The sequence below is a fragment of the Colius striatus genome, chromosome 12 (assembly GCF_028858725.1).
Source record: "Colius striatus isolate bColStr4 chromosome 12, bColStr4.1.hap1, whole genome shotgun sequence".
NCBI lineage: Eukaryota > Metazoa > Chordata > Aves > Coliiformes > Coliidae > Colius > Colius striatus.
Genome location: NC_084770.1, coordinates 9427664 through 9453575, shown reverse-complemented (window position 1 = coordinate 9453575; position 25912 = coordinate 9427664). Strand labels below are relative to the sequence as shown.

The 25912-nt window shown below is 36.5% G+C and overlaps 1 protein-coding gene across 2 annotated transcripts in view; it reads left to right on the top strand.

Moving 5' to 3' along the window:
- Nucleotides 1-25695, top strand: part of ACAP2 (ArfGAP with coiled-coil, ankyrin repeat and PH domains 2) — a 61721-nt gene extending 36026 nt beyond the window's left edge. The window contains exons 10-24 of one of the 2 annotated variants that reach the window (XM_062005378.1): nt 3084-3196; nt 6381-6401; nt 9593-9644; nt 10906-11006; nt 12177-12282; nt 12692-12900; nt 13117-13186; nt 14481-14575; nt 15866-16050; nt 16868-16960; nt 18228-18415; nt 18755-18864; nt 19857-19967; nt 20190-20251; nt 24788-25695. In XM_062005378.1, coding sequence (XP_061861362.1) covers nt 3084-3196; nt 6381-6401; nt 9593-9644; nt 10906-11006; nt 12177-12282; nt 12692-12900; nt 13117-13186; nt 14481-14575; nt 15866-16050; nt 16868-16960; nt 18228-18415; nt 18755-18864; nt 19857-19967; nt 20190-20251; nt 24788-24891 — 1620 coding nt within the window. In that variant the 3' untranslated portion in view covers nt 24892-25695. The remainder of the gene's footprint in view (nt 1-3083; nt 3197-6380; nt 6402-9592; nt 9645-10905; nt 11007-12176; nt 12283-12691; nt 12901-13116; nt 13187-14480; nt 14576-15865; nt 16051-16867; nt 16961-18227; nt 18416-18754; nt 18865-19856; nt 19968-20189; nt 20252-24787) is intronic. The other variant, XM_062005379.1, reaches the window with a different exon arrangement.
- Nucleotides 25696-25912: the final 217 nt, after the last annotated feature.

The following is a 25912-nucleotide window of genomic DNA, read 5'->3' as shown; positions in this document are numbered from 1 at the left end:
CAGAAGGTCAATAGAAGACTCTGCTGCTGAAAAGTATGGGGGTTTATCTTTTTGGTAACAAGAAAATTGCATGTAGAGAAACAGAAAACATGCAAGCTATGAAATTAATTTAGCATATGTAATAAATGGATATGGTCGTATGGAAGTGCATTAATTGAAACACTGTCAAGAACAGTAAGTAATCTGTGACCCATCAGATTAAGATTAATTGTGGAAATGAAAGTTGTTTTTTTTCTATTGCTGACTGGTTTGCTATCCCTTGTGGGCATTTCAAGAAAAAGAAAACAAAGCATGAAAGCACGCTGTACACTTCATTTGTGTAACCCACTTCCACAGGTTTCTTTTCCAGTAGCTGGCCAACCATGACAAATGAGTATCGGAATAGAAGCCATAGATGTTCCTTCCTTCAAATCTGAATGAAATGTCGCGTTTCAGTGTAGCTTTCAGAATACTGGCTTAATTTTCTTAGTGATAATTAGGTGAAATGCACTTAAGTCCTAACTGAGACTTGATTACTAAATAAATTATGTCTGTAAGAGTCAGTCTTCATCAGCTGAGTGTTTAAGGAGTATCAAATTCCGAATCACATAAAGTGACTGGGTTTATTAACATGTGATTAGGACACTGGAAAAATGTGGATGTGTTTCTCTCCATCACCTCCTAATTTTTCATGATTCACTAAACTTTTCCATGCACCAAGACAAAAATAAACTATAATGTGACTGCTTTTCTCCTGTTCTTTAGTTATAAAATAGCAAAGACTATTAAGATGAGGCACTGTTTACCTAGTTCCCTTTTTCTGCTTTAATCTTTCTAATTGAAATGAAGTAGAGGGTGTTGGCTTTGTTCTTCTTTTTCCTGACCATGACTTCATTGATAAAATTCTGTAGATAAAGCATAATGAAGCTTCCCACTTAGTTGATCATCTGCTGTGTTTAGTTAGAAAAATATTAAACATTTGTCTGTGTACTCTTCTGTCTGTATCTGCTCTATAAAGGTCGAAGTCAACCCAGAAAGACATTGAAAATTACACCAAGTGTTTCTAGACAGTTTGGACAGTGTAGCATGATAAATGATCCAAAGGAGTTTTCCTGTCATGCGTCGATGTCTTCAAAGTGAGAATCTAGATTCATTGGAAAAGACAGTTGCATTTTCTCAGCAGTTCTCCAAACCTGGAGGAAAATGTGATCACACAGTAGTTTGGACAGAAAAGACTAAGGGAATGTATGTTGTCTTTCACTAGACAAAGAGTTGCAGGCATCACTGAGGCAGGAAGATGCAGATCTTTAGCAGATTTCATTATGTTTGGGAGCTGGTAAGTTAGAGTAATTTGTCAGTTCTTTGGGAATGGAGGGAATGGGACATCGGAATGGTGAAGTCCGTGTTTCTCATATTCTCCTTTTTTTTGAGAGGATAGCCAGAACTTTTAAGGTGTTGTGTATGCTGTAAGTTGTGAAATACCAAGTTAAAGTTGTACTGTGATATTTGACCGTGATTACATTAGGTCTTTAGTGTTCAGTATGTTCTAATCTAAAAGAAAACAGGCAGAAAATCAAAGTTATTAAATAATGAATAATAAATGTACAAATTTGCGATTTTTTTTTTGAGATACTTTTATTTGTAACCTGTATGTTTCTTCAGATACATATATGGTAGTAATATATTACTTCCATTTTCTTTTGAAACACTTTTGCACTGCTCACCGCCAGTGAATTAATAAAAATCTAGATTTAACATTTAAAACTTGGTTTGGTAATAGCCAAAAACACTGTGAATGATGTTACAGAATTGAGGATTGTGCTGGAGGGCACCTTTTGATATTTGTAACCACTTCACCATCTTGTTTTTTTGGTATAGCCTCATTTTCCTTATGTATAGATAAATTCCTAAGGAGCAAGTACAAACCAGAGATCTGCAGGCATAGTTCTCACATAAAACTGATGTTTGCAATTTATAAAGAGCATTTACTGAAGATAGGTAGAATGACATTATGAAATGCCTTGCATCTTCAGTTTTTAACCTGGGAGGTTTTTTTGTTCTGAAACTTAATGATCAGTCGTGTCTTCTCCCCCAGTTAAGAGGAAGAAGCCATATGTTGCTAGTCTACTTTAAGGATGTGTTTTACTGTTAATGAAGTTAAATAACAGCCTGAATGTTATTCTGGTCTCTGGACATATGACAAATTTTGTTGTTCCATGTGTGCTTTTTTTTTTTGTACACCTCTAGTAGCTGTTAGCCTCTTACTAACTGAATACCTGAATTCTCTAGCTCCCTGGGAAGAAGAGTCCTTGCTATTTCAGATGAGATCTGAAAGCAAATAATCACTACGTGTATTACTACTTAGTCTACTACTCTGCCTTTGCTGGAGATGTGAAGCAGTTAACCTTTCTAAAACTTGTAAATCTGTTATTAAATGTTGTTAGCTGTTATTAGCTGATATTACTTGTTGGTAGATTGTTTGAAATCTGTACTCGTCCTACTTGTAGCTTCATATTTTTATAAGATCATAAAGGCAAAATCATTATATTCTGTCATCATTGCCAGCATCCCGACTGCTTTAATCTAGAGATAACTGATAGCATTGCCTTTATTTGGTTACTTGTCTTTTACATTCTGATCTGACTTACTTGTCAAGATGACAGCTGAAGAAAATGCTAAGGCACATCTGGATCTATATAGCTATCTGAAGCAGGCTGCAATTACTTTTAAGTTTTGACTTGTAACTCCCATTGCCCCTTTTCTTCTACCTTGCTCTCTCCTTTCTTTGGAGTGTAAGACCATTTGAGCAGACAGTTGAAGCATCCGGTGCTGTCAGTAATTAGCCATAGAGGTCACCAATACCTAAGCAAGAAGTTCCCCTGTCTGCAAGTGAAGTAAAAATCCTCAGCATTCTGATTTCTTAAAAATGCTTTTTTTTAAAAAAGAAAAAGCTCATGTCAGGGGCCGAGTCATGGCTTGGCAATAAGTGTGGCAAACAAAACATTATTCCTGACTGTTTACTCTTTTTTACATTAATACTGCACGTAGTTGAAATTTCAGTTGAAGCTGCAATATCTTTTTGTTGTCTTGTTCCATTTTACTAGGATTATTCCAGTGATGATACTAAACTAGAATACAATGTAGATGCAGCCAATGGTATTGTTATGGAAGGTTATCTATTTAAGCGAGCCAGCAATGCCTTCAAGACTTGGAACAGGTAATTATTTTGAATCTCTGTTTACTGGCTTATTAAGATACTGTTTGTTAAGCTACTTTACGGTCTGACTTATAACCTATGCAACTCACTCATTTCACAGTTTTGACAGAACACTTGGATGACTTGGATTAATGTAGTGATCACAGTTTAAAGCCATTTTTCTTTGTATTCTGTCCTAGTTATTTGCTACTCTGTTTCTAAGAATGTGTCTTACTCCAGAGAAGTCCTATGGATGGAAAGCTTGCTTTATGTACAGTCTGGCTCTGTAGTTGCACTTTGGCCTTACATTTACATAGCTTAGTATATCATTATAAGAATTGCTCTGTTTCAACCCCAAAGTATGTGCTGGGAAAATACGTGTTACAGGATGAAATAATATCTGTTTGACAATGTATATTTTACTATTGTTCAAATATTTTCCTCTCTGAACAGGATTTTGGTTTCCATTTCCAAGCATATATGCTTTTTCCAAGAAAATTATTGTATGTTCTGGAGTATTTACAGTGTAGTTTGTTACAGTTCTTGAATTTTAAAATTAATTTGCTGTCATATAGAGCTCTCTCTACTATCTTATACTCAGCAGTTTTTGCAGCAGTGCTTCCTTTAAACTGTTTGCTGTGTTTAAAGGGCCAGAATGTGCATTTGGATACGAGGTCCCTTCCAACCTTAATAATAGTGTAATTTTTTTAGCATCTTGGAACATGACAAGTCTGTAGCAAATTGGGATTGCTTCAGTTAAACCCATAGACTTGTGCGAGAGCCACTGGCTTTGATAAGACCATATCTGTATTAGCAAGTCACATGTCACTAGTATAAGGGATAATGATTCAAACTACTTCTAGTCTGGTCGTGTGGTCTGATTATCCATGTGTAACTGTAATGCACCTTCTGTTACTTTCATCTGAGCAGAATTCAGGATTCCTCAAGACAAATCTGTGAGGCATCAAAGGATGATGAAAGGAGAAAACTGGGAGAGATGCTTCAAAAAGCATGTTCCTGGTGTGAAGCAAAATGTTGGTGTAAGCACACTGAAAAAAATGGACAGTTTCCTGTCCTGTTAATGCCTTTCATTGGATTCTCCATAGGCTGAAAGAGTGGCTTTTTGGAAGGATTGACTGGAGCTTCTTGATAAGTGTTTGAAAACAAAATTCACTCTCTGAGTTTTAGTTTTGAAGAGCATAAAAGCCTTGCTCTCTAAGGAGGTAATGGGAGGAAGCAGGACAGGAGTGTTGGAAGGTAGCTGGGAAATAATATTCTTTGTGTGGCATCATACCTAGTGATACTGTACATGTATTTTACCTCAAGGTAGTAGAGTAGAATTCAATTAAAACTAACTCTTGGATGTTGGAAATGTAAATGTACATAAAATAAATATAGGAAGTCATAATTAAATCAAGCTATGCAATGACATTATTTGAGGTTCAGTTACAGGTTTGAACATATATAATAAAAACATATCCAAACAATAAGTTACTTGAGAGCCAAAGTAAACAGCTCAGTAATGAGTCAGGCTACCTACCTTTACTAGAGAAATTGTATTTGCTTATAGATTTTTTTTCTCAATTTGTCTCAGGAGTTTTCAACAAAGGTAAACCTTTAACCTCTTTTAATCTCAGATTCTTGATTGCTTCTCTCTCAGTGACAAGCTAGTTTGATGCGACTGCCTGTTTCTGCTGATGGAATACTTTACTTACATAGTAATGCACATTTAACTGAATAGACGTACCAATTTTAACATTTATTTCCAGTCACTAGGTAGAGTAAAATAAATTACTGTGTCATTGAATGAAACTGTTTTGTGCCTAAAAACATACAGTGCAGTGCCAAAGGAGGAAACATTTCTGAGATGTGTGTATTTTATGTGAGGAAATTTTGAGCTGGAGACTTTTAAACAGACAAGATCTTTTCAGTGTTCTTATCAGATAGTTACGTGCTGCTTTGTGAAATGCCCATCTTTGGGGGAGCTGAGTAGAAAATCAACCAATTGAAAGAAAACCAAAAGACTTTGCATAGAAGCAAATGCTGAAGTTTCCTGATGTTCTGGTGAACCAAGGGTGATGGCTCTGGTCCTTGGTAACTGCTGGTTGAACTGTCAGTAGTAATGTGTATTTTAAGTGGCAGTTGCTCTTTTTAGTCTCGTATCAGTTGGTATTTTGATTCTAGGCATTTTTAAGTGCTTTGATTTAAAGGCATCAAAAATTATTTCAATCACCACAGTTAGTGTATGTATACTTCACAGCATGAAAAATTTGAGAATGGATGGTAAAATGGATTTTGTCTGGGTTTTTTTACACTTATCAGTGTGATTCCAGCTAACAAATCAGGTAATTGTGATGCTTCTGTGTCAATTGGTCAATGAGTTCATGGACACCATAGTGGATTATCCTGCCAAAAGTCTGGTTGCTGAGGGAGAAGAAAGATCAAACCCATATAATGCAGCCCTTTGAAGGGGAGCAAATCTGTTCTAATTAATGAAAACTTGATTTGTTTCCAATTTGAGCGGAATTCTTGCTAGGATGATACAGTTTCTTCCTGGGCAGTTGGCAGCTTGGGTTTCATTGTCTGAAGAGTGTTTGTGTCAAGTTCCTGGGATAGCTCTGCATGATCCTGACTAAACCACAAGAGCTATTTGCTTTTCATTATTGCTGTGTTTTGAGAGTTAGAGATTTTGCAGTTTCTTATTATTGTGACTAAAGGGATAGTATATAACGTACACAAGTATTTCAGATAATATAATACAGTGAAATCCAAATTATGTCTTTATACTGGAAAGTCTTACATTAACAAGTATGGAGACCTATTTTTTGAATGTATGTCTATCAATTTGTAAATAATAAATCTTACTGTATACGGGTTTTCTTAAGGCATCAGGAACTGAATTCAACTGTATTTTTTCTGGAGCAGTAGGTGGAAAGTTGTTTTGGTTTCTAGAAATTAAAATTAAAAGTAAGTCCATATTACGTCGAAGATACACATGAATAAATGTGTAGGGAGGAAAGCGTTTATGGAACATTAGTATGATCTGAATAGTTCTTAGGCTGAGTGCATAAAATTTTTTCCTTCTTAATTCTGCTGTGTTTTCAGATCATGCTAATTCTTTGCTTATTTTGCTCATTTTGCATTTTTCATTCCTTCTCCTCCTTTCCCTTATGTTTTAATCCTACCCCATTTTTTCACATGACAGGAAAAAGCCAGATCACATCAGGTACCAATCAGCTTCTTTTATACCTTCCCAATGTCTCTTTGGCACGCAAAAAGCTCATAATTAACCCTGCATTTAATTTTGATGACTTGCAATGGATGTATAAGCGGCTCAGTCTAAGAAAATAACAGAAGGATTCTGCCTGAGATGCCAGTTTACCTGCTGCTCAGCACCTATACAGAAATTTGAAAGATTGAGCTACTTTTAGCTAAAAAGGAATTGAAGCAAAGTTTCTGTGAGCGTACAAGATCAGTGTTTTGACTTTTTGCAGTTGAAGTTGGTGAGATTTTTCTTATCCAACTGCATTGGAAGTAGAAATTTAACTTTTAAAATGTTGTGCACTCTTAATCAGTGGTTTATTTGCATGCTGATAGCAAGTAGTGAAAAAAAACTCTTTCCTTTTGAGAATCAATAAGGACGATTTTTTTTTCAATGTAAAACTGAAATAATAGAAACTTTGTATTTGTTTTTGCTATTACTCTCAGTTCTCAGAAATTGGAAATGTTTTTCAATGCATCTTGTAGTATTTCCTATTTAACAAATATTTTTTTGAACCATTAATTATAAATAGTGGAAAAGGGTATCTATACCCTAACAGCTGTATCTAGGCACTTCTGAGTGAGACAGTACAAATACTGTAGAATTAGCCAAGTTTTTCTCCTTCACCATGCTCTTCTCCTATTTTTAACAAAATGACACATGGTAAAGAAACTTTGCTGATGATCAGTGCTTACTGATCACAACTTGCCTAAAGGCTTGTGAATACGAATTCCTAGAACAGGATAGATGTAGTATAGCCTATAACAGCACCTGCAGTACATAGATTGTACCTCAGAAGTTCCTGACTGTGTCTGCTGCAGATCCCCACAGGTCTGTTTCCTACAGCAGTGAGTAGAGTTTATTGATAATAAATTTGGTTAATATCAAGTAAGTCAAAGTTTCTAACCTGAATAAAATTGCTGTTGGGCTGATATGTTGGAGGGCAGTCTGGCACTTACATTTCATTGTATGCTTGAAAAAGTATTAACTTTATCTTTAGTTGACAACTACTTCAAAAGTGTGATATGCAAATTCTACTGCATTCCAAATTGTTGATCATGTTCCATAGAAGTTTATATTTTGAAAACATGTCAACACACAGCCCCTTTCTCCCCCCCACACCCCCACCCCCCAACTTTTTGGCTGGACTGGAAAGTTCTCTTAAATAAATTTAATTTCTCTTCTAGGAAAAAAAAGGGGATGGAGTACTTTAAAACATTGAAACTAGGCTTTAAAGGTGACACAATGTTGTTTACAGTTTGAGTGCTCACTTATACCCAGCTGAGCAGATTGGAGCTTATTTACTTAAGTAACTCACCAAGTATTTAGCTGCAGAACAAATGAAACATCACATTAATGAAGTTAATTACACTACCTAAGGCATCATTAGAGTTTTACTTCATTGCATGATATCTTGGGGCACATCTATTTTTTTCTTCCCCCCCTTTATCACCTAGGGAATGCCTTTCATGTTTTTCTATTTGGTGTTCTGTTACCAAAAAAAGTAATATAAAAAAGCCTGAGTTTATTTTTCTTTCTTTGACTGCTTTTTTGTTATCTATTTAAATATTAGCAATAACTTGCTTTATACTCATATTTGAGGCGTAGTTACTGTGTCTGTGTTTGTTTTAAATAGATGGTAAAGGTGATACCTTTTAAGTAGCAGTGGCCAAAACTACCACTGTTAATAAATAAAAATGTAATTGAGTTTTTGCATTATTCTGTTCAATTATCTTAACTCAAAGATATGGCTGTTGCTATGTTGGAAAGCCAATAGTAAAACATCCTGTTATTGCCTTAAAATTAAATATATCTGCACAACATTTGAAAAGATTACTTGTTAAAAGGTAGAATCTCATCTGTCTACTAAGTACTAATTACTCTAACAAATACTAGATTTTCTGATTCGATCTAATTGGCTTTGTGTGTCTTAATTTTTCTTAACCTTTATGTGCTTTTCATGAATGGCTTGTGATGGCTGAATAATTATATGGAGATCTCTTGTTACTAATTGTAGTAAACTGTAGCTGGAAGTTGAACCGACTGTGGAGAATAGCAAGATATGTTGCATTATGGTATTTTGTGCACTGTTACCATTTAAACTCCTTGTCAGAGCAGAAAAAAAAAGTGATATGTTGTTTAAGTGGCATATTGGAGATAACCCAGGAATTATGCAATGATGAAAAGAGGTTCACATTATAAGCCTGACAAAACAAAGTCTAAATTTCACTGCAGGACTGAATTATTTTTTTACATTCCCATAATTTTTTGTCAGTTCAAAACCAGTGCTGATGTTCTATTTCGTGCATCCCTAGAAGAGCTAGAAAGGGATGGCTGTATTTGCTGCTTTTTTATATATTCAGTAGTCTGATAAAGCAGTTGTTAGAGATCTGAGGCTTTTGTAATTTTTTTCCAGAACATGAATGATCTTTCCATTTGCTATGAAATGAATCCTTTCTGAACAGTGAGTTTGACAAAGTAGGATGCAGTTCGGAGGGGTTTTTTGAGTATCATGTTATCTTTTGGATTCCGTAGGTTGATTTCCTTACATCTTTTATTTGATATTTTACTACAAAGTTGAGACTTAAGTTAGAATTCTGCCTAAAAGGTTTTCCTTGGTTTTGCCCTTTTTTTGTTGTTGTTTTGTATGGAATCTTTTTATTTCAGCATCTAAAATTTTAAGAAGTGCCAAATATAGGTAGATATTAAACCTGCATGGGAGAGAAACACTGTAGTACTTCTAGTGCTGTAGTAAGTTATTTCTTCATTTTACTCTCAAAAACTTCAGGTACAAGTAGTTTTCATAACAAATACTATCTGAATTTGTGTTATTAAACCTAAATGCTTATTACTTAAAATTGTAGCTTGCTGCTAAAATGCAGAAGTAAATGTTCTTTGAAATGAAAATGTTTTGTGTAATACCTTAACTAATGTTGTTGTAACATGAATTATTTGAACCTTGCTTTCTTTTCTGTTTTGTCTCTGCTTTCCCTTTTTTCATTTTTGTCACAAAATACTTGCCAAAACTGACTGTGGCATTATTTCTGTGATTTCTTTTATGCAGTCTCTCTATAGATTGTATGTTAGCACATGTGGGTCATATAAGCACTGTAAAATCAGTTATGTACTCTCTGGATGTCTCTTCATTTGCATAGGCGCTGGTTCTCAATACAAAATAATCAACTTGTGTACCAGAAGAAATTTAAGGTAGGCATCAAGATTTGGCTTGGAATAGTTTGGAGTGTGAGTGATGGTTTTCCTGATTGATATGGGGAATGAGAAATAGTTTGACACTGGCATTCTGTGTGGTCTTCGACAACCTATTGCATTTTCTACATTTGCTTGTCCATTTTAAAATGAAACTAATGGCTACGCTTATGGATTGAGATTCCTGTGATATGCTTTATTTGCTGTGGGGTGTGTTACCTTGTTGCTGAGAAGGTTTATGAAGAGTATTAAAAGTTGTTGCTCCCAAAAGGCTTGTACCCACTTGCTGGAAAGGAAATACTATATGCTGTGCTTTGAGTGGTTGTGTTTAACTCTTTCAGGACTTCCTCCTTCCAGTTAATTCTTGGGTTCCCATACCCAGTGTAGCAGCTGGGGAGAAGGCATGAAAGCATTTGTTGCAAAACAGTCAGGGATGTTATGTGCATATATTTGATACTGAAAAAGTAGGGTGGTTCATCAGTCAAGATCTGTCTGTTTACTGGTGGGGACAGTACAGGTGTATATTACAACAACTTTTGGGCCCTGACTCCATTGTTTACTGTTCTAGAATCTGCTTTTGCATCACATACTTTTAACTATTCTTCGTATTGGAAACAGAAAAATGTATGGAGCAGTAAAAAAAAATGAGCTTATGACAATTCATTTGTCTTCAATATTAATAGACCAGATTCAGAGGCTATTCCTTGTTTTCTGATGCTAGCAAATCTAAGGGCTTCATTTTTGTGGTTGGAAAGGAAGCAAACAGTAGGGTTTCTGTGAGCACATTTGAGTTGGGCATTTTGTGTTTGCAAGGTCAAATTACTTTTTTTTTTTTAATGCACCTTTAAAGTACTAGTAGCTTAGAATAGGATTCTTAATAATTGAATCAGGTTTGCAAAACCACTGCATCCAGCTTCTGGATTTTGTGGCTTGCATTTGTAGTACTGCTGACTTGGGTATAATCTTTCAGATATCTTTGTGAATTAATTGCATCTCTTAGGATCTCTGAACTCCTTTGAATTCTACTGCTTACATTTAAAGTGTTGATCATCTAGGAGATTGGATTGTAGGCACAAACTTTGAAGAATTCCTTTTCATGTAGTTTTGATTAACTAAACATGAAAAATTCTTTCATAAGTATGAAAAAAATTTAACTGGGTGCCAACAAGCAAATATAATTAAATGATAAATAATTTGGGTTTATTAGCAACTTTATTATCTTTATTCTGTGATTTTACTTTTGTTAATTTTTATCTCTTAGGATAATCCCACAGTAGTTGTTGAAGACTTGCGGCTTTGCACAGTGAAACACTGTGAAGATATAGAAAGACGATTCTGTTTTGAGGTGGTTTCACCAACAAAGTAAGGACAAGTTATTAAGCATGTTCATTTAAAAATTGAAAAAGTCCTTGCATTCAGTTGTCTTACAATGCAAGATTAACAACTCCCTTAGGGTGGATGAAAACAGGAAAAGAATCTGAACAATTTTGTTCTCTGAAATTTTGTCCAAGTGATGCTGTGAGAAGTGTTCCTTGTATTTAGTTCAGTTTTGCCAGTAAAGTAAACATGCATGCTTGTGACTTGTGCATAAATGGCTTTTTGTGACTTAGTAGTATCCAGTACTCTCAAGCTGCTAAATATAATGTATAATATAATGTAGAGAATAGATCTCAGTTTCTCCAAATTTCTAATTGATATAATTAGAGAGAAAAATATTAGTAAGTTGCTGTCTCACTGATGTTAATTCACGTATCAGAATGAACAAAGGAAACTACCAAGTAAAAATATTGTTCAGCTCTACTAGTGCAGTGTATTGGTTGTATTTGCAGCAGTATGGCAGCCCTGCTGCAGCAAGGGCAGGACATGGATTTCTCATCAATGGTTTCAAGATGTGGCTATAAGATCTTGATACAAGGTTAACCTGCTTTTAAATTTGGATGTTATCTACACTCCTCACTTCTACTTACATTTCTCTTCTTCAGAGATTGCTGTTCTAATGTTGGCGTCCTCAATTGTAGTTCATTTTAGGCAGGCAGGAGCAAAATGTATGTTATACTTATTCAAGCCATAAGTGTTGGAACAGTTTTGTACTCCATGACCTGTTTCCTTTGACTATTGGTGTGGGAAGTACAAACAACTTTAAAAGAAATGTTTATATCAGTGAATATAACTGTGTTTTCAAGGACTGACACTTGTGTCATGGAAAGAAATTACATATCAGGATATAAAAAGGAAAATTTTGGAGTAAGATAAGAAAGAGAATACAAAGCTAAGCCATTCTCTGGATTATTTGAAGTCATGCGTCTATGGTTTAGCATTACCTGCAAATACTTGTGAAACAAGGGGCTTGCAATTCATCATCAACTGCTTTATCTCAAAATAAACAGGTTGATTAGCTGATGCCTACTAAATGATGTACCTGTGGTGATAGCAAGAAGCTTTCTCAAAAGTCCATGTTTTACTGAACAATGTGTTTGCTTGATGTTAGCTGCTTGGTCAGTCTCTCATTTAAACACATATGATTTGTCACAGAAGCTGCATGCTTCAGGCTGACTCGGAAAAGCTGCGGCAGGCATGGATTAAAGCTGTTCAGACCAGTATTGCTACAGCATATAGAGAGAAAGGGGATGAATCTGAGGTGAGTTTAAAAAACAACCAAACAACAACCTCCCTTTAGGTCCTGAAAATTAAAAGTAAACCTCTTTCTATGGCAGGAGAGGAAAAACAAAATATTTGTCTTCTAGTGGAAATGCAGTGAAATATTGAAGGCTATGATTTGTATCTAATCTGTCTTTTACTTCATCTTAGTATTGTTCAATTAGCACATATGTATTGATGAGATTTTTCTGTAGTATGTTTAAAATTCATAGGATACTCCTTGATTCAGTTCTGTTTCTTCTAAAAAGCTAGACATGTTTTCAGTTCCATAGTTTTCCTTGGCCTTGAATGCAGAGGTTACTTTTCCAGGATTCTTGTGCATGGTCAGTGCCTGTAGGACTCTCATTTCTTTCATTTAGTGTGTGTGTATCCGTTCTTTTCTTTTTTAGAAACAGGAAAAGAAGTCATCTCCTTCTTCTGGAAGCCTAGAACCTGGGAGTGAAACAAAAGAGAAGTTGTTAAAAGGAGAAAGTGCTCTACAGCGAGTCCAATGCATTCCTGGTAACGCTGCCTGCTGTGACTGTGGTTTGGCAGACCCTCGCTGGGCCAGTATCAACCTAGGAATCACGCTGTGCATTGAGTGCTCTGGGATACACAGGTTGGGGAACGCTTCAGAACTGTATTTGATTTGTGCATTGACTTAATTAGGAAAGGTGGTGTTCACCTCTTCAAATGTTTATTGAAACAAGATTAGAAATCCCTGTTTATAAACAGAATTAAGGTAACTGCTTTATTTGTATCAATTTATGGTAAAACTGTCTGAGGAAAGACGTAGCATGTAGTTACAGGTTAATAGTTTTTTCATGCTGTTTAGGAGCTTAGGAGTCCACTTCTCAAAAGTAAGATCTTTAACGCTGGATTCGTGGGAACCTGAACTTCTAAAGGTATGATAGTATTTTTTAAATATGTTACTGCTTGGTACTTAGATTGTTGTTCTAAACCCTCTATATCAGGAAGTTCACTGCAGGAAACACTTGCGTTTGTACCCAGTGTACATCTTGCACTTTTGAGTAGAAAGCCTTTATAGTTGTGTTTCTGAATTCACATTTGATTGTAGCACATGCAGTAGCATTAGTTGTTGTTGCCAACTTGAGTCAGAACAACTTATGACACCTTCAGGTTTGCAAATGCACTTTGAGTAGTAAGGTTCATCTGATTCTTCAACATGTAAAAAGAAAAATCTTTTTACAGATCAATAATATGGTAGGCTGAAAAGTGGTATATCAGCCTGAAGCATGTTCATACGTGAAAATTCCAATGCCAACTCTTAAAACAAGGTCTTGATTTCTTACTCCTTCTGACTTACAGAACACTTACGCAACTGTTCTTTGTGTGCCAGTATTCTAACTTTAAATATGTTTAGGAGTCATGTAACATTGAAATTTTGAAATAGGAACTTGCATGTGGAACTTGCATGTGTACAACTGGATAACTGATGCAAAGTGTTTGTTTCTAGCTGTGGTGTTCTGGTACTTAGGTATTGTTTCTCTATTCTGAACAATCCAAAGACTGTATGAGCAGGGGTGTTTCTCTCGTGGCTTGACCTTTAAATAATTTTAATATCAATATGCACTTTAGGAAACAAAGCCTCCAAAACACCTCCCCTTGTCCTGTTCATATAAATACCAGAGCAGAATATTGTATCTGCTATTAGAAACAAAAAGTCTTTTCATGGCCATTAGTAAGCTGGACTTCATGGACCATGTTCTTCTTAAAGTAGTATCCTTAGGCTGTTTTTTCTTTACCTTTTTCTGTAGCCATAAAATATTATGGTTTAGCAAAATTGTCTGTTAGGATGGAATAGAGTTGATTGAATTGTCTCTTCCTGATGAGATTATAGCTACCAGGCAGAGCTGATGGAGAACACCACCTTTGTTAGAGACATGCAGATGTCCATTTGACTGAGCAAAGATTCCTCAGTAACAGATTTTTGCCGTGCTTTTTCAGGAGGACATGGCACTTCAAAAGTGTGACTGTACTTTTTGCTATCTTACTCAGAATTTGGTCTTTCTATTCACCACTTGTTTCATTATCATGATGTAAACCCATGCTTATTTCTGTAAGAGTGCTTTTTTCAATGAAAATACAAAGTTGTAAAAATAAGCCAAGTGAGGTTAGAACCAATTAAGTAGGTAGATAAGGTCTTTTGCAACTGTATTTATTTCTTTTGCTTCATAGCTTATGTGTGAACTGGGAAATGATGTTATAAATAGAATATATGAAGCAAAGTTGGAAAAAGTGGGAGTAAAGAAGCCACAACATGGAAGCCAAAGGTAATAATTTACTAGCAGTGCTTCTTACTTCATTTTCTTGTTGCTTCCTTCAGCCTCCAGCTTTAAAAGCTGCTGCAAGTTAACTGTAACACTCCATTGATTCACTCAGTTTCTCTGTATCACCAGTTTCCCCACTCTTATCTTTGTTGGACATTCCTCCTGTTGATCCCTCTCAGCTTCTTTTGTTCATTTGTTATTTTTCTGATCTCGCTCCTTATGATAACATCTATAGCATCCTGTTCTGTCTCATCAACATGGGCATGTTGATTTTGTTTCCTGCCTAACTTGGTACCACATCAGCCAGCTGTACTTAGTCTGAGTGCTCCTGGAAGGAGCTTGTGGCCACACCTTCAGTTTGCAGTGACTTTGTTCTTGAGCTTGACTTTTGTTCCCTGATCCCCAGAATATTCTCTTCTTTCTGCATACACTGCACGTGAGCTATGCTACTTTACAGCAACCTTGTAATGATTGTGCTGCTATCTTCCATTTCTCTGATATTAATTTGTTTGCCATTTGTTTCCTAATGTTTTGTTCTACTGTATAAGGTGTCTTTTAAGACTTTGGGTTTTTTCTTGCTCTCTGTTTCTGTACTTCTTGCTGTCAGTTTTATGGTATAGAAAACAGGGTTTTAGAAAGTGTTGGCAATTTGCAGGCAATCATAAAATAAATAAGAGATTTGCTAGATATTCCTTCTACTGGTAACTGATCTTTATCAGTTTCAGTAGTAATATGTTTATAGCTTCTGTCACGAGTTTGTCACAACTTGTGTTTGTGTTTTAAGATGGTAACCTCAGGTTACAAGAACAAGTATTTTGGTATGTGTTATGGAACTGATGTCTGTGCCTGCCTGAAGCTTGTTACTGTTATTGTTCTCTTGCAGTCTTGATGTTCCTTTAACAAATGTTGCAATTTATATTTACCTGAGAAACTAAATACATGCTCTATTAATTGGTTATTAACAATGTAAAACATGTATAAAGGTTTATTACCAGGAGGTAACACAGAGTTATTAATGCTTACTAGTTTCATGTACCACTTTCTAAAGTCTCTATCTGAAAGGAAAAATACATATGTGAAATAAGGAAATTATTTTGAGCCTTATGCAAAGTGAATTGAGACTCCAGAAGGAGTTGGTGTGGTTTTCATCTTCCTGAAAACGTGCCTGAGGTGTCTCACGTGGTGCTAAGCTATAGTTTCGGTTGCTGGCTTCAGTACGAAATGGATGTTCTTTTAATACATAAAAACACTAAAACGTTAGTTTACTAACTCTGCGGATTTTGTGTATGCCAGGCAGGAGAAGGAGGCATACATCAGAGCAAAATATGTGGAAAGAAAGTTTGTAGAGAAGCAGCCTGCATCATTACATCTGCTTGAATCTGGAACAAAAGTTTTGCCTCAAAGTCAGGAAGAGAAAAGGCACAGTGTCCCTGAAAAATCCCTTTTGGCAGGGGAACAAGGTGTGGCATCCCTAAAAGGTATTTACACACTTCTCTCCTTAGCTATATTACACATGCTCTTTTTAAAGTAACAGTTTTTTATGAATGGATTTCCTGCCTCCTGCAGAGAAATCTGAATCGGACTTCTCACGGGTCGTAGCGTAGGGGAGAAAAGACTTGTTCAGAGATGTGCATTCTTTAGGTGGGGAAGAATTTGGAGTGGGGTTGCCTGTCATTTAGAAACATATTAACCACTTTCTTTCCTCCGTATTTTCATCCTTCTTAACACTTCCAATAACGTTCTTCCCTACCCTGTCCCTTCCCTTACTGCCTGCTTTGTGCTTTGCTAACTTGCATGTCCCAGCGGTTGCTGTAAGTAGCGACGAGGCGAGACGGGAGTCTCTGTTCTGTCCTGATGAACTAGATTCACTCTTCTCCTACTTTGATACCTCTTCAAAACTACGTAGTAGTAAGTACTACAGCTGTGGCATGTTCTGTACTTGCACTAGTGATCCATTGTGTATTGCAGCCATCTCCCTGCCTGAAATCCATTGTCTCCAGGCTACCGCATTGCTTATTGTTTTCATGAAATAACTTAAGCTTTTTTACTTACCCTGATCTTTTCCTTTATAATAGTCTGTGACATTTATTCTCATTATAAATGTTATGGTTGCAATATGTGATTTCATATTTTTCAATGAATATATTAAGAATATTGGATAATTACTAGCCATTTAAAAAAAACCCTCCAAAATGTCTTCAGGACCAAGTATAAGAGCTTGCTTTATTGTCATGGTATCTGTGAAGAGGACGTGACTTTATTCTGTGTAGTAATTCCAGTTTCTGCCCAAACCAGTGCGAAGCAGTGACAGTGGGATCCAGCAGAGTGCTGATGACAGCAGAGAACACCTTGCCTCTACTATATCAGCGAACAGTTTGTATGAGCCGGGTGCGTTAGGCTTTGCACTTCAAGATGAAAATTGAATCACTTCTTGGTAACATGTTCTTGTATCACCAAGTACTCATCTCTTTTACAATTCATGTCTCTTCTATCCTGCTGGGCTGAAATATTTTTAACAAGGGTAATAATTGCTTGAGTGACCTTTCTCTCCTCCAGGCTCGGTAGCAAGAATGACACTGAATCTTTGTCAATGAGTTCAGAGAACTTGTGTTTTCTCCAGGCAGATGATAGGAGCCAGAACTGTTGGCTCCTTTCAGATAGAGCAATGCTGCAATTTAATACAGACAAGTCTCCACAGAGATGCACAATCCTTTCATAAATAGTTAAATTCTTGGAGACAGAATTCCTGTTAAGTCACAAATAATAGGCTTTTTTGTGTAATTTGAGCTTTCTTGCTTAACTTTTCTGTTTTCTCCTTACATGCAATTGACCATGTTTTTAAGCATCTTTAGTTAAAGATTCCTAAATTGACAAAGTTATTTGCTGTCTTAAATTAGCATCTTGGCCTGACAGGTGCATTGAGTGTGACTTGTCAAAATAGCCAAAAAACCTATTTATGAGGCAAATTTATTCCTATACTTCAAAGAACTCTTCTGAGGTATATTTTAAATACAGTAGTTCAGAGCTGAGGTTTGTAGACAAGCAGCGTGTGGCTTGAATCCTTTCCTTGACTCTATTATGGGAACGCTTAAGATGCTTTAACTCATGAAAGCTGTTATATATAAATGTCTCTGTCCCAGACTTCACTCTGTATAACTCTCATTGAGATGAAAGGAAAGATTATATCTTAGTCCAAAAGTTTATAGACATGGCAAGTAATTGGTAAATGACAATGGTATCTTTTCATGAAAATGAGGTCAGAACCGTATTAGCCTCCTGTTCAGGTGTATCAAGCTGTTGCAGATACAAATATTTTTGCAAGGACATGTCTGCAGGAGATGAGTTTTATTCATGCAGTATAAGACAAACACATGTCTAAGCTAAAATAATTTCTTACAAGTGACATGGAATATGTAATTTGAAGGGTGTTCACATATGTCAGTAGTGTGAGTTGAGTGTTTTCTGCACAGTAATAATTATGTGAAGTGGCCATGTCCAGATACTGAGTCAAACTAAAGGCATCTGTGACTTCTCCTGACAGAACAGGGCAACACTGTACAACATTCTGCAAAATCTGAGAACAGAGAAATGACATTTTGAGTCAGAACTCCAGGAGGTACTGTTATAAAAACCAAGGATTTTGTTGTCTTTTCAGAAGGAGACAAACAAGAGTCTTCTGTGTTCTGTGACTCCAAACAGCCCAGTCCAGGATTGCAACTGTATCGTGCTGCCTTTGAGAAAAACCTTCCTGATATGGCAGAAGCATTGGCCCATGGAGCTGAAGTAAACTGGGTCAACATAGAAGAAAACAAAGCAACACCACTTATTCAGGCAGTGCGAGGGGTATGTGATGTACAGCACTGACTGATGGGGGAGGATGGGAAGGGGAATAACAGGGATATTTCTGTGTCACTGTTCCCTCTGAACTGCTTGCTGCACTAATGAATGACAATGTGGTGCTGAAGCTGTATCTATAGTGTTCTGTCCAAGTTGTTCCTAAACTATTTTTTTCCTGTTAATGTTTTGTTTGGGATTATATAACCTAGTTATGTTTAAATTGGATATGGAAGCAAATCCTTTTTGTGGCCTTTGCCAAATGACTCAGTGATGAGAAGGCAGAACAAGTTTGGCTCTTACTCCAGAGATCTGGTGGTGAGTTGTTTCTTTGCTTTTATTCCGTAGGGTTCATTGGTTACTTGTGAATTTTTGCTGCAGAATGGGGCCAATGTCAACATCAGGGACGTGAAAGGAAGAGGACCCCTGCACCATGCCACAGTTCTGGGACACACTGGGTAACTCACTGCTCCAGAATTTGTAAATGACTATCCCATACTACAGTTGTCATGTGAAGCTTTGTCATTTCCCAAAATATTTGGGCATTTTCATATATTTTGGGTGCAGTAGGTTTTCCTTAAACTTTTCTGGTGAGAGAGGAAATAACTTTTTGAATTGGCAGGCTCATTGGCTAGCAAAACATACACACATAAAGACACTTTGGTCCTTTTTCTAGGAATACTTACTAAACAATGCTTTGAAATATGATGAACTTTTGGTGAAGACTGAGATTTTTCTTGGTTTCTTAAGAAACACAATACAAATAGGAGAAATAGTGGTATGTGAGGGCCATGGCTTTTCCTGACTCGCATACCTGTGTACCGCACCGAGAGCATGTATCATTTCACAGTGTGCTGCATTACATCTCGAATTTTGGAATCATGGCTTTTGACTGAAATGCTGTACCAGGTCAATTCAAATGGGGACATCATCTGGTTGATGGTGCCCAAACCCTTTGTGTGGATAGAGTTAAAGATTGTTGTCTGAACAGAGTTAAAAATGTAAGATTAGTCAGTATGCCCTGCTAATAAAGATGAAGAATTATGCCAGTGGAGAAAAACAAAATCAGTTTCTCTTGGAAAAATCAGTTGTGTATCAACTGTTGTCTTTCCTCTATTGATTTATCCTGCTCAGTCGTTCTTGTCTGTTATGGTAAAAAGGATGAGGTTTTTTGTTTCTACGTCTTAAGATGATACAGGAAGCTAGTCTTACTTTTAAAAGGTTAAACTCCTTGCTGCAGTACCATCATTTGAGACAGGCACAGTAATATAGATTAAATAATTAAAAGTTTTGCTTACTACTGTATTAATTTCTCAGTTGTTCTAGATGAACTGTACTCTTTTGCCACAATCAAGAGACTTTTGGCAATTTATCCTTGTATCCACCTCTAATTTATTTGAATTTTTTTCCATTATTGTTAAAATTATTCTTAAATGCTTTTTCTAAACAGACAAGTGTGTTTATTCCTAAAACGAGGAGCAAATCAGCATGCCACTGATGAAGATGGGAAGGATCCACTGAGTATAGCAGTAGAAGCTGCAAATGCAGATATTGTAACATTGTAAGTTGTGCCTTCTGTTTTTCACTAGGTAACTAGGTTTTCTTCTTCTTCTTCAAGTTTAAAATAGAACAAATGTCAAAACTACTTTACATAAAACCAGGTAGAACAAAAGAAAAGTTCAAGAGCATGCCATCCATAGTTCAGGAGTGCATTGTGGGTGTTGAACTACAGTATTTTTATAGTGCTTTAAAGATGATGTTGTTCTTGTTTCCTAAATCACAGGTTGCGTTTAGCAAGGATGAATGAAGAAATGCGTGAATCTGAAGGACTCTATGGACAGCCAGGTCAATACTCCACTAATAACCATACTGAAATGCAGTATAAGAAGTGTATTCAGGAATTTATCAGTTTACAATTAGATTCTTAGAATCCAAGGGGAATTTAAGATCCTTTCATACAGTTGTGTTTGTTTTAGAAACAACTGGCACATGTTAAAGCTTCATTGAAATTTACTGGTGTGACTTTGTCAGAGTATTTAGAGGACCTAAAAGGAGAGTGCTTAAAGTACATTATTATGGTAGTGTATGTTACTACAGTCATTACCAACCTGTTTTGCTGGCAGTTGTCCACAGTTTTCTCCTATTGAGTTCCACTGAAATTCATGTAATTCGTAGGACTTGCCTGACCTTATTTAATAGCAACTTTCTGACCCAGGTTGCTCAGACCCTTGAGGAGTTCATCTTAGTAGAGGATACCATTCTCCTTCCTGTGGAATGGTCCTCTTTCATTTTTAAAAAACACTGCTTGCACACCATGTAAAAATGTACATCAAATATTTCAAAGTAATTCCAGTCAGAAACAGGAAAGTATTACTTCCTCAAATTTTATTTTTAAATGCCTTTTAGTAGTTCAGATGCAAATAAGAAACACAGCAGTGACTTAGGTATGGATCTCTGTATGCATCGTCTCTTACCGGTGGAGAGGCAGAAAAGAACTGGCAGGCATCTCAGCCAACTGGTACAAGAAAGTAATAAATTATACATAATGAATACGTGCAACTTTATCCTTAGGCACTCAGTCCCAATTTACGTGATGTTCTGATGTGATATTTATGCAAGCCGTTTCTTATGGTATGCTTCCATAGGAACCTAATTGGGTCTTATGCAAATATCAATAATGAAGACACACTTGGTTCTCACATTAGACAGCTAAAAACAACTGCTGTACCTGGCAGCAGAGAAAGACAAACCTTATTTTTAAGGTTGAATGCTGAGTACTCTTGGCTCACTTCTATAAAGCCCTGAAGTATGTAAGGATAGTGTGTGCTAATGTCTTTTACCAGACTGAGGCTGGAATATAATCACAGGGCAATACCGATTCTTGTGTCAATATCCTATCCCATGTAAATACCAAACCAAATTTGTTTAGTTTCTCCTTAAGAATTAATGTTTATTTTTCAAACAACTCTTCTAGGAAATTATAGTACTTTATTGCTTTAATTTTAGACACTGAGACGTTCAAATGCTTTCTTTGTCAGAGCAACAAATTTGAAGATAGTCAAAGATTTTTTGACTTTTATTTGAAGATATTTTAAAGATAGCCTTGATTATGAGGAAGAATTCACCACTCAGAAAATGCAGCAAGCTATGTGTAAGAAAAAAAGTCTATTGCCAGTTTGGCTGTTTTGAACATGAAGCTGTTTTCTGATATGTTCATGGTATGTTCTGTGCTTCACTGAGAGGCTGAAGGCAACAACCACTGAAGTATTTTTCAGTCTCCTCATTTTTTCCTTGAGGTAAAATTAATGAGTTCAAATAATAAAATGCTGTTGTTCTAGGGGAGGTAGGTAGCTCCGGGCTACATACTAAGTGAATGTTTCATATCGTTTAATTGACTTGTTGCAAATCCAAAATTGTTATAATCCAGAAAATGTTTCCATAGTTTGTGCAAAAAGCCTTAGTTGATTACTAAGCATTCCAAATGTTTAGTAAAATGTTTCATTTCTAACAAATACAGGCACAAATACACATTTTTCAGTTAGCCAGCTTTTTACTTCATCTACCTAATTCTTTCACTGCAAATATCTTGACCTTTTATATCAATTTGTGTTACGGTAGAATCTAGAGACTGCAGGTGATACAATCTGATCTAAATATTTAACAGAGTATCTGATCCTTGTGTGATTGCCAATGGCAGGTAGAGCTGCCATAGTGGTTAGAGCTTGCCCAGAACCAGGAGAAGGGGTATCCTTAGAATAACTTGAAATTCAGGCCACAGGCTGTAGCAGTGTCCCAGCCAGGAGATCTTGCTCTGTCTTTTGGATAGCATAGCTCTGCTTTCCTCGATTCTTTACTTGCTGAAATCTCTTTCAAAAGTTCAAGTAAGTAGTGGAGTGTTGGAAATGTTTGTGTCTGCTCATCTGCTAGAAGAGTTGTTTAACTGTGTAAGTGTAAGCACCAACCCTATCTCTGCTGTAACAAGGTATGGTATGATATGATACCTTTATGTGGTCATAGAGGAGGCAGGACTATTTCACTGCATATACAGGCAGTGAAATTATCTGCACTGCCCTTAATTTAGAACTCCTCTTTTCCAAAATTATGATTCTAGAAGAAAATCAGGATTTCCAAGACAACTGGATGTTTGCTGGGAACTGTGTGAGGGTTAACATCAATGTATGAGTTTGAGCAAAGCCAACTGCCTGTCTCACTGCTCTAGCAATGCAGTTGATAAACAATTACTCATGTAGCTATTGGCATCAACATTTCTAACTTAAATATACCTGGTGGCTTTGAGCTACTGAGAGAATGTATACATTGCTTTGCAAGGTACAGTTGGTCTTCCAAAATATTCCTAGAATGGGAACTAGCTGAAACTAGCTTGTTCCACAAAGAGTTCATTTCTGGTGGTAGAAGCCATATGCACCATTGTACTGTTTCCTGTATAATACTTGAGTGCTCATCCTCTGGTGCTACAGTATGTCTGCTAACTATTTGATGTTAGTATTGCTACTTTTTCTTCCTGTCTCTTCTTGAATGTACGATGTGTGCCTTTTGAGTTACTCTGGTGTTAAATGGTACAGCAGTGTTATAGTATTTTTGTACATAAAATATGCACTTTAGGGAAAACATTGCTTGGAAAGGAATTTTCCAGAATTCAGTTTTAAAGTAGGATTTTAAAATAGTAAGGTTTACAGTATTCGGTATTTTAATGCAGCATACAAACTAAAGGGGCACTTTATTTTAGTCTATTTTTCTATGTAATATTTTTGTTATGTAATAGAGCCAAAAACCAGAGCCACAATTTATCTTGCAAAACTAGCTTTTGTTTTTTCTTTCAAGTTAATTTGAAAGAACCAACTATAGCAACTTGAACTACAGTACTAGCTCACCAGTGGAACCCACTTCTGTATCAAAAGCAGAATGAATTGCATTTATCACATGAGCTTGATTCCGATTTGTGCTCTTCGTAGCTGTTCTTTTGGTGAATGTTACAGCTCACTCTGTTCTGTGCTTCTCTCCCACTGTGAGCAGTTATTGGAAGCTGATACGATAAAATGTGTCCTGTGCCCACTTCATCTCTAGAACATACTTGAAACTAAATCTGACAGCCAACTGGGACTTTCGCTATAACTGACTTTTCTGAGTACGGCAGCATTGAATGTATTTATCTTTTCAAGTCTGAGAAGAATGTGTCATTATGTTTTTATATAAAACCCACATGCCATGCATGTTAAAGTATTTCTGGAAGGTCAGTTATAGTTTCTGAAAGTGTTTTCAAATGGAAAATAGCATGTTGAACACACATGATGAGAGAGATTTGGGATTGATTTCTTTGTCATGCTATTAATCAAGCTGTCAGCAAGGAGCAGTAGTGCTGGGATTTTGTGTCCTGCACAGTCATTTCTGTTGGGAAGACAGTAAAATTTGGATAACTGCATAATTCCTGACCAGACCAAATGTTTTATGCATTTAATTCCCTTTGAAGGCAACTGGGCATGGTTAATGTTTTAAAACGAAACAAAAATGCAAGGCCCACATGCTGCATCAGATGAAAGAATGTGAAAATGTTGATTTTGAAGTGGCAAAAGGACTTTGCAATGATGCCAGAAGTTATCAACGCTGGGTGTGTTTTCCTGTGTAGAGAGGGAGGGGGAGGGAGACGGAGACAGGCGTGGTGGAGATTGCTGCCACCCCTCATTGCGGGTTATGTACTAGTAGTCAGGTTGCTTTTAAGCACAAAGGCTGAAGGTAAAAAATGCAAATAAAAAATATTTAAGGAAAGTATTATCACTCTTCTAGATAAAAAAGAGCTGTAATGAATATTCATTAATGCATGTAAAACTTTATATTTGCTGAATAATAGACCAAAAGGATTTGTGAACAGTAATTTCTCTACTTAGATGGCTTTTTTTTTATACTATTGTTTGCTGATTATTTCTTTCATGGAGGATTCTTTCTGGCTGTAAGACTTCTGACCTCTGTTTCTAAATAGATCTTTATTTATGCTATAATTCTACTTTTCTGAAGAGGGTCTTGGTTAGCACTTCCTTGCAAAAACATGGAATTTCTTTAGCAGCTAATAAACATTTTTCTTTTTATGTTGCTTTAAAATGCTTTCATTTTTCCTTTCTAACTCTGACCTTTCCTCTGTGTGGCTGCCTATGAGGTACTATTTCAGGTATAGTTTGGCTTCATTTAATTTGCTTCTACAGAATGTGCATGCAAGTAAACAGTCCCAAAGAGTTCACATCAGCCATCATTCCATCTCTAAGCAATCTTTATACATGAGTGTTATATAGTAACTGATAGCACAGTGCATTGGAGGATGATGTTAACTATCTCATGTTTAAAACTGTTTCCCTTTTCTTTTCCACCTAGGAGATGAAATTTATCAGGACATTTTTCGTGACTTTTCTCAAATGGCATCAAATAATCCAGAGAAGCTAAACCGTTTCCAGCAGTCAGATTCCCAGAAGTCTTAAGTGTCAAGAAGGAAAAGAACCTGATCTTTGTAGTGCAAGTCTTTTTTTACTTCAACAGAATGAATTGTATGCATTTTGTTAGAGAGTTTAGATAAAATGACCACTCTAATGTAGCTGTAGATTGTGGCAGCTGGGGAAATGTATGAGTTGTTTCATGTTGCTACAGTACGTATACCTCAGCAGCTGAAGAAAATGTTTAAAAAAAAAAAGGAATACCTGCTAGCTCAGTATAAAAATAGTAGCTGTTAGCAAGCCCCAGGTCTGTCTGCGGCCCATACGTGAGGTTAGAGCACGGCTGAATGCGTGGCTGATGCCAGATGGTGGCATGATCAGACCAGCTTTACTCTGTAGTAACACCTACTGTCATCTCTCTCCCTGTTGCCATAAAGAACGTGCCTCTGACAAGAAGGTCTGGGTTGCATTTTCTGGGACTGTTTGGAAGGGAAATCAGATAATGACTTACTGAGTTGTCCTTCTGTTCATGAGCCTGTAACATACCAGGTTCTCTTGTTCCTACGCTGACTCTGGTTAGAGGTAGGCTGTTAACAACAAGACATGGTAACTCCTGCTCTTTTGCAAGCTCTTTCACAGTGGAAGCTTTAACACCAGACTGGCCTTTATAAAGCTAGTGACTGCAGGTCAGTCACAATAGGTGTATATCCTGGAGGACCAAACTTCTAAGAGCAGTCTGTTTTCTTTTTTTCTTTTTTTTTCTCATAAATTAAACTCTGTGCAGCAAGTACACTTTAAAATGAGCATGTGGAACCTTTCATTGAAAAATAAACTTCATCCTTCTGGACGTGATGTGGGGTTTGTAGTATTTCGACATCAAAACTTGAAATTTGAGACATGAAAGTACTGAGCCATTGAGTTTGCATAGAACAGTCCTATGAAGGCTGTTTGGGGTTTTTTTTTGCTATTCTCACTAGTAGCCCTAAGCTGAATGTATCAAATCTCTAGAGCACCCAGTCCTTTGTATAAGGAAGATGTATCCTTTATCTAACCTGTAAAGATGTCTATG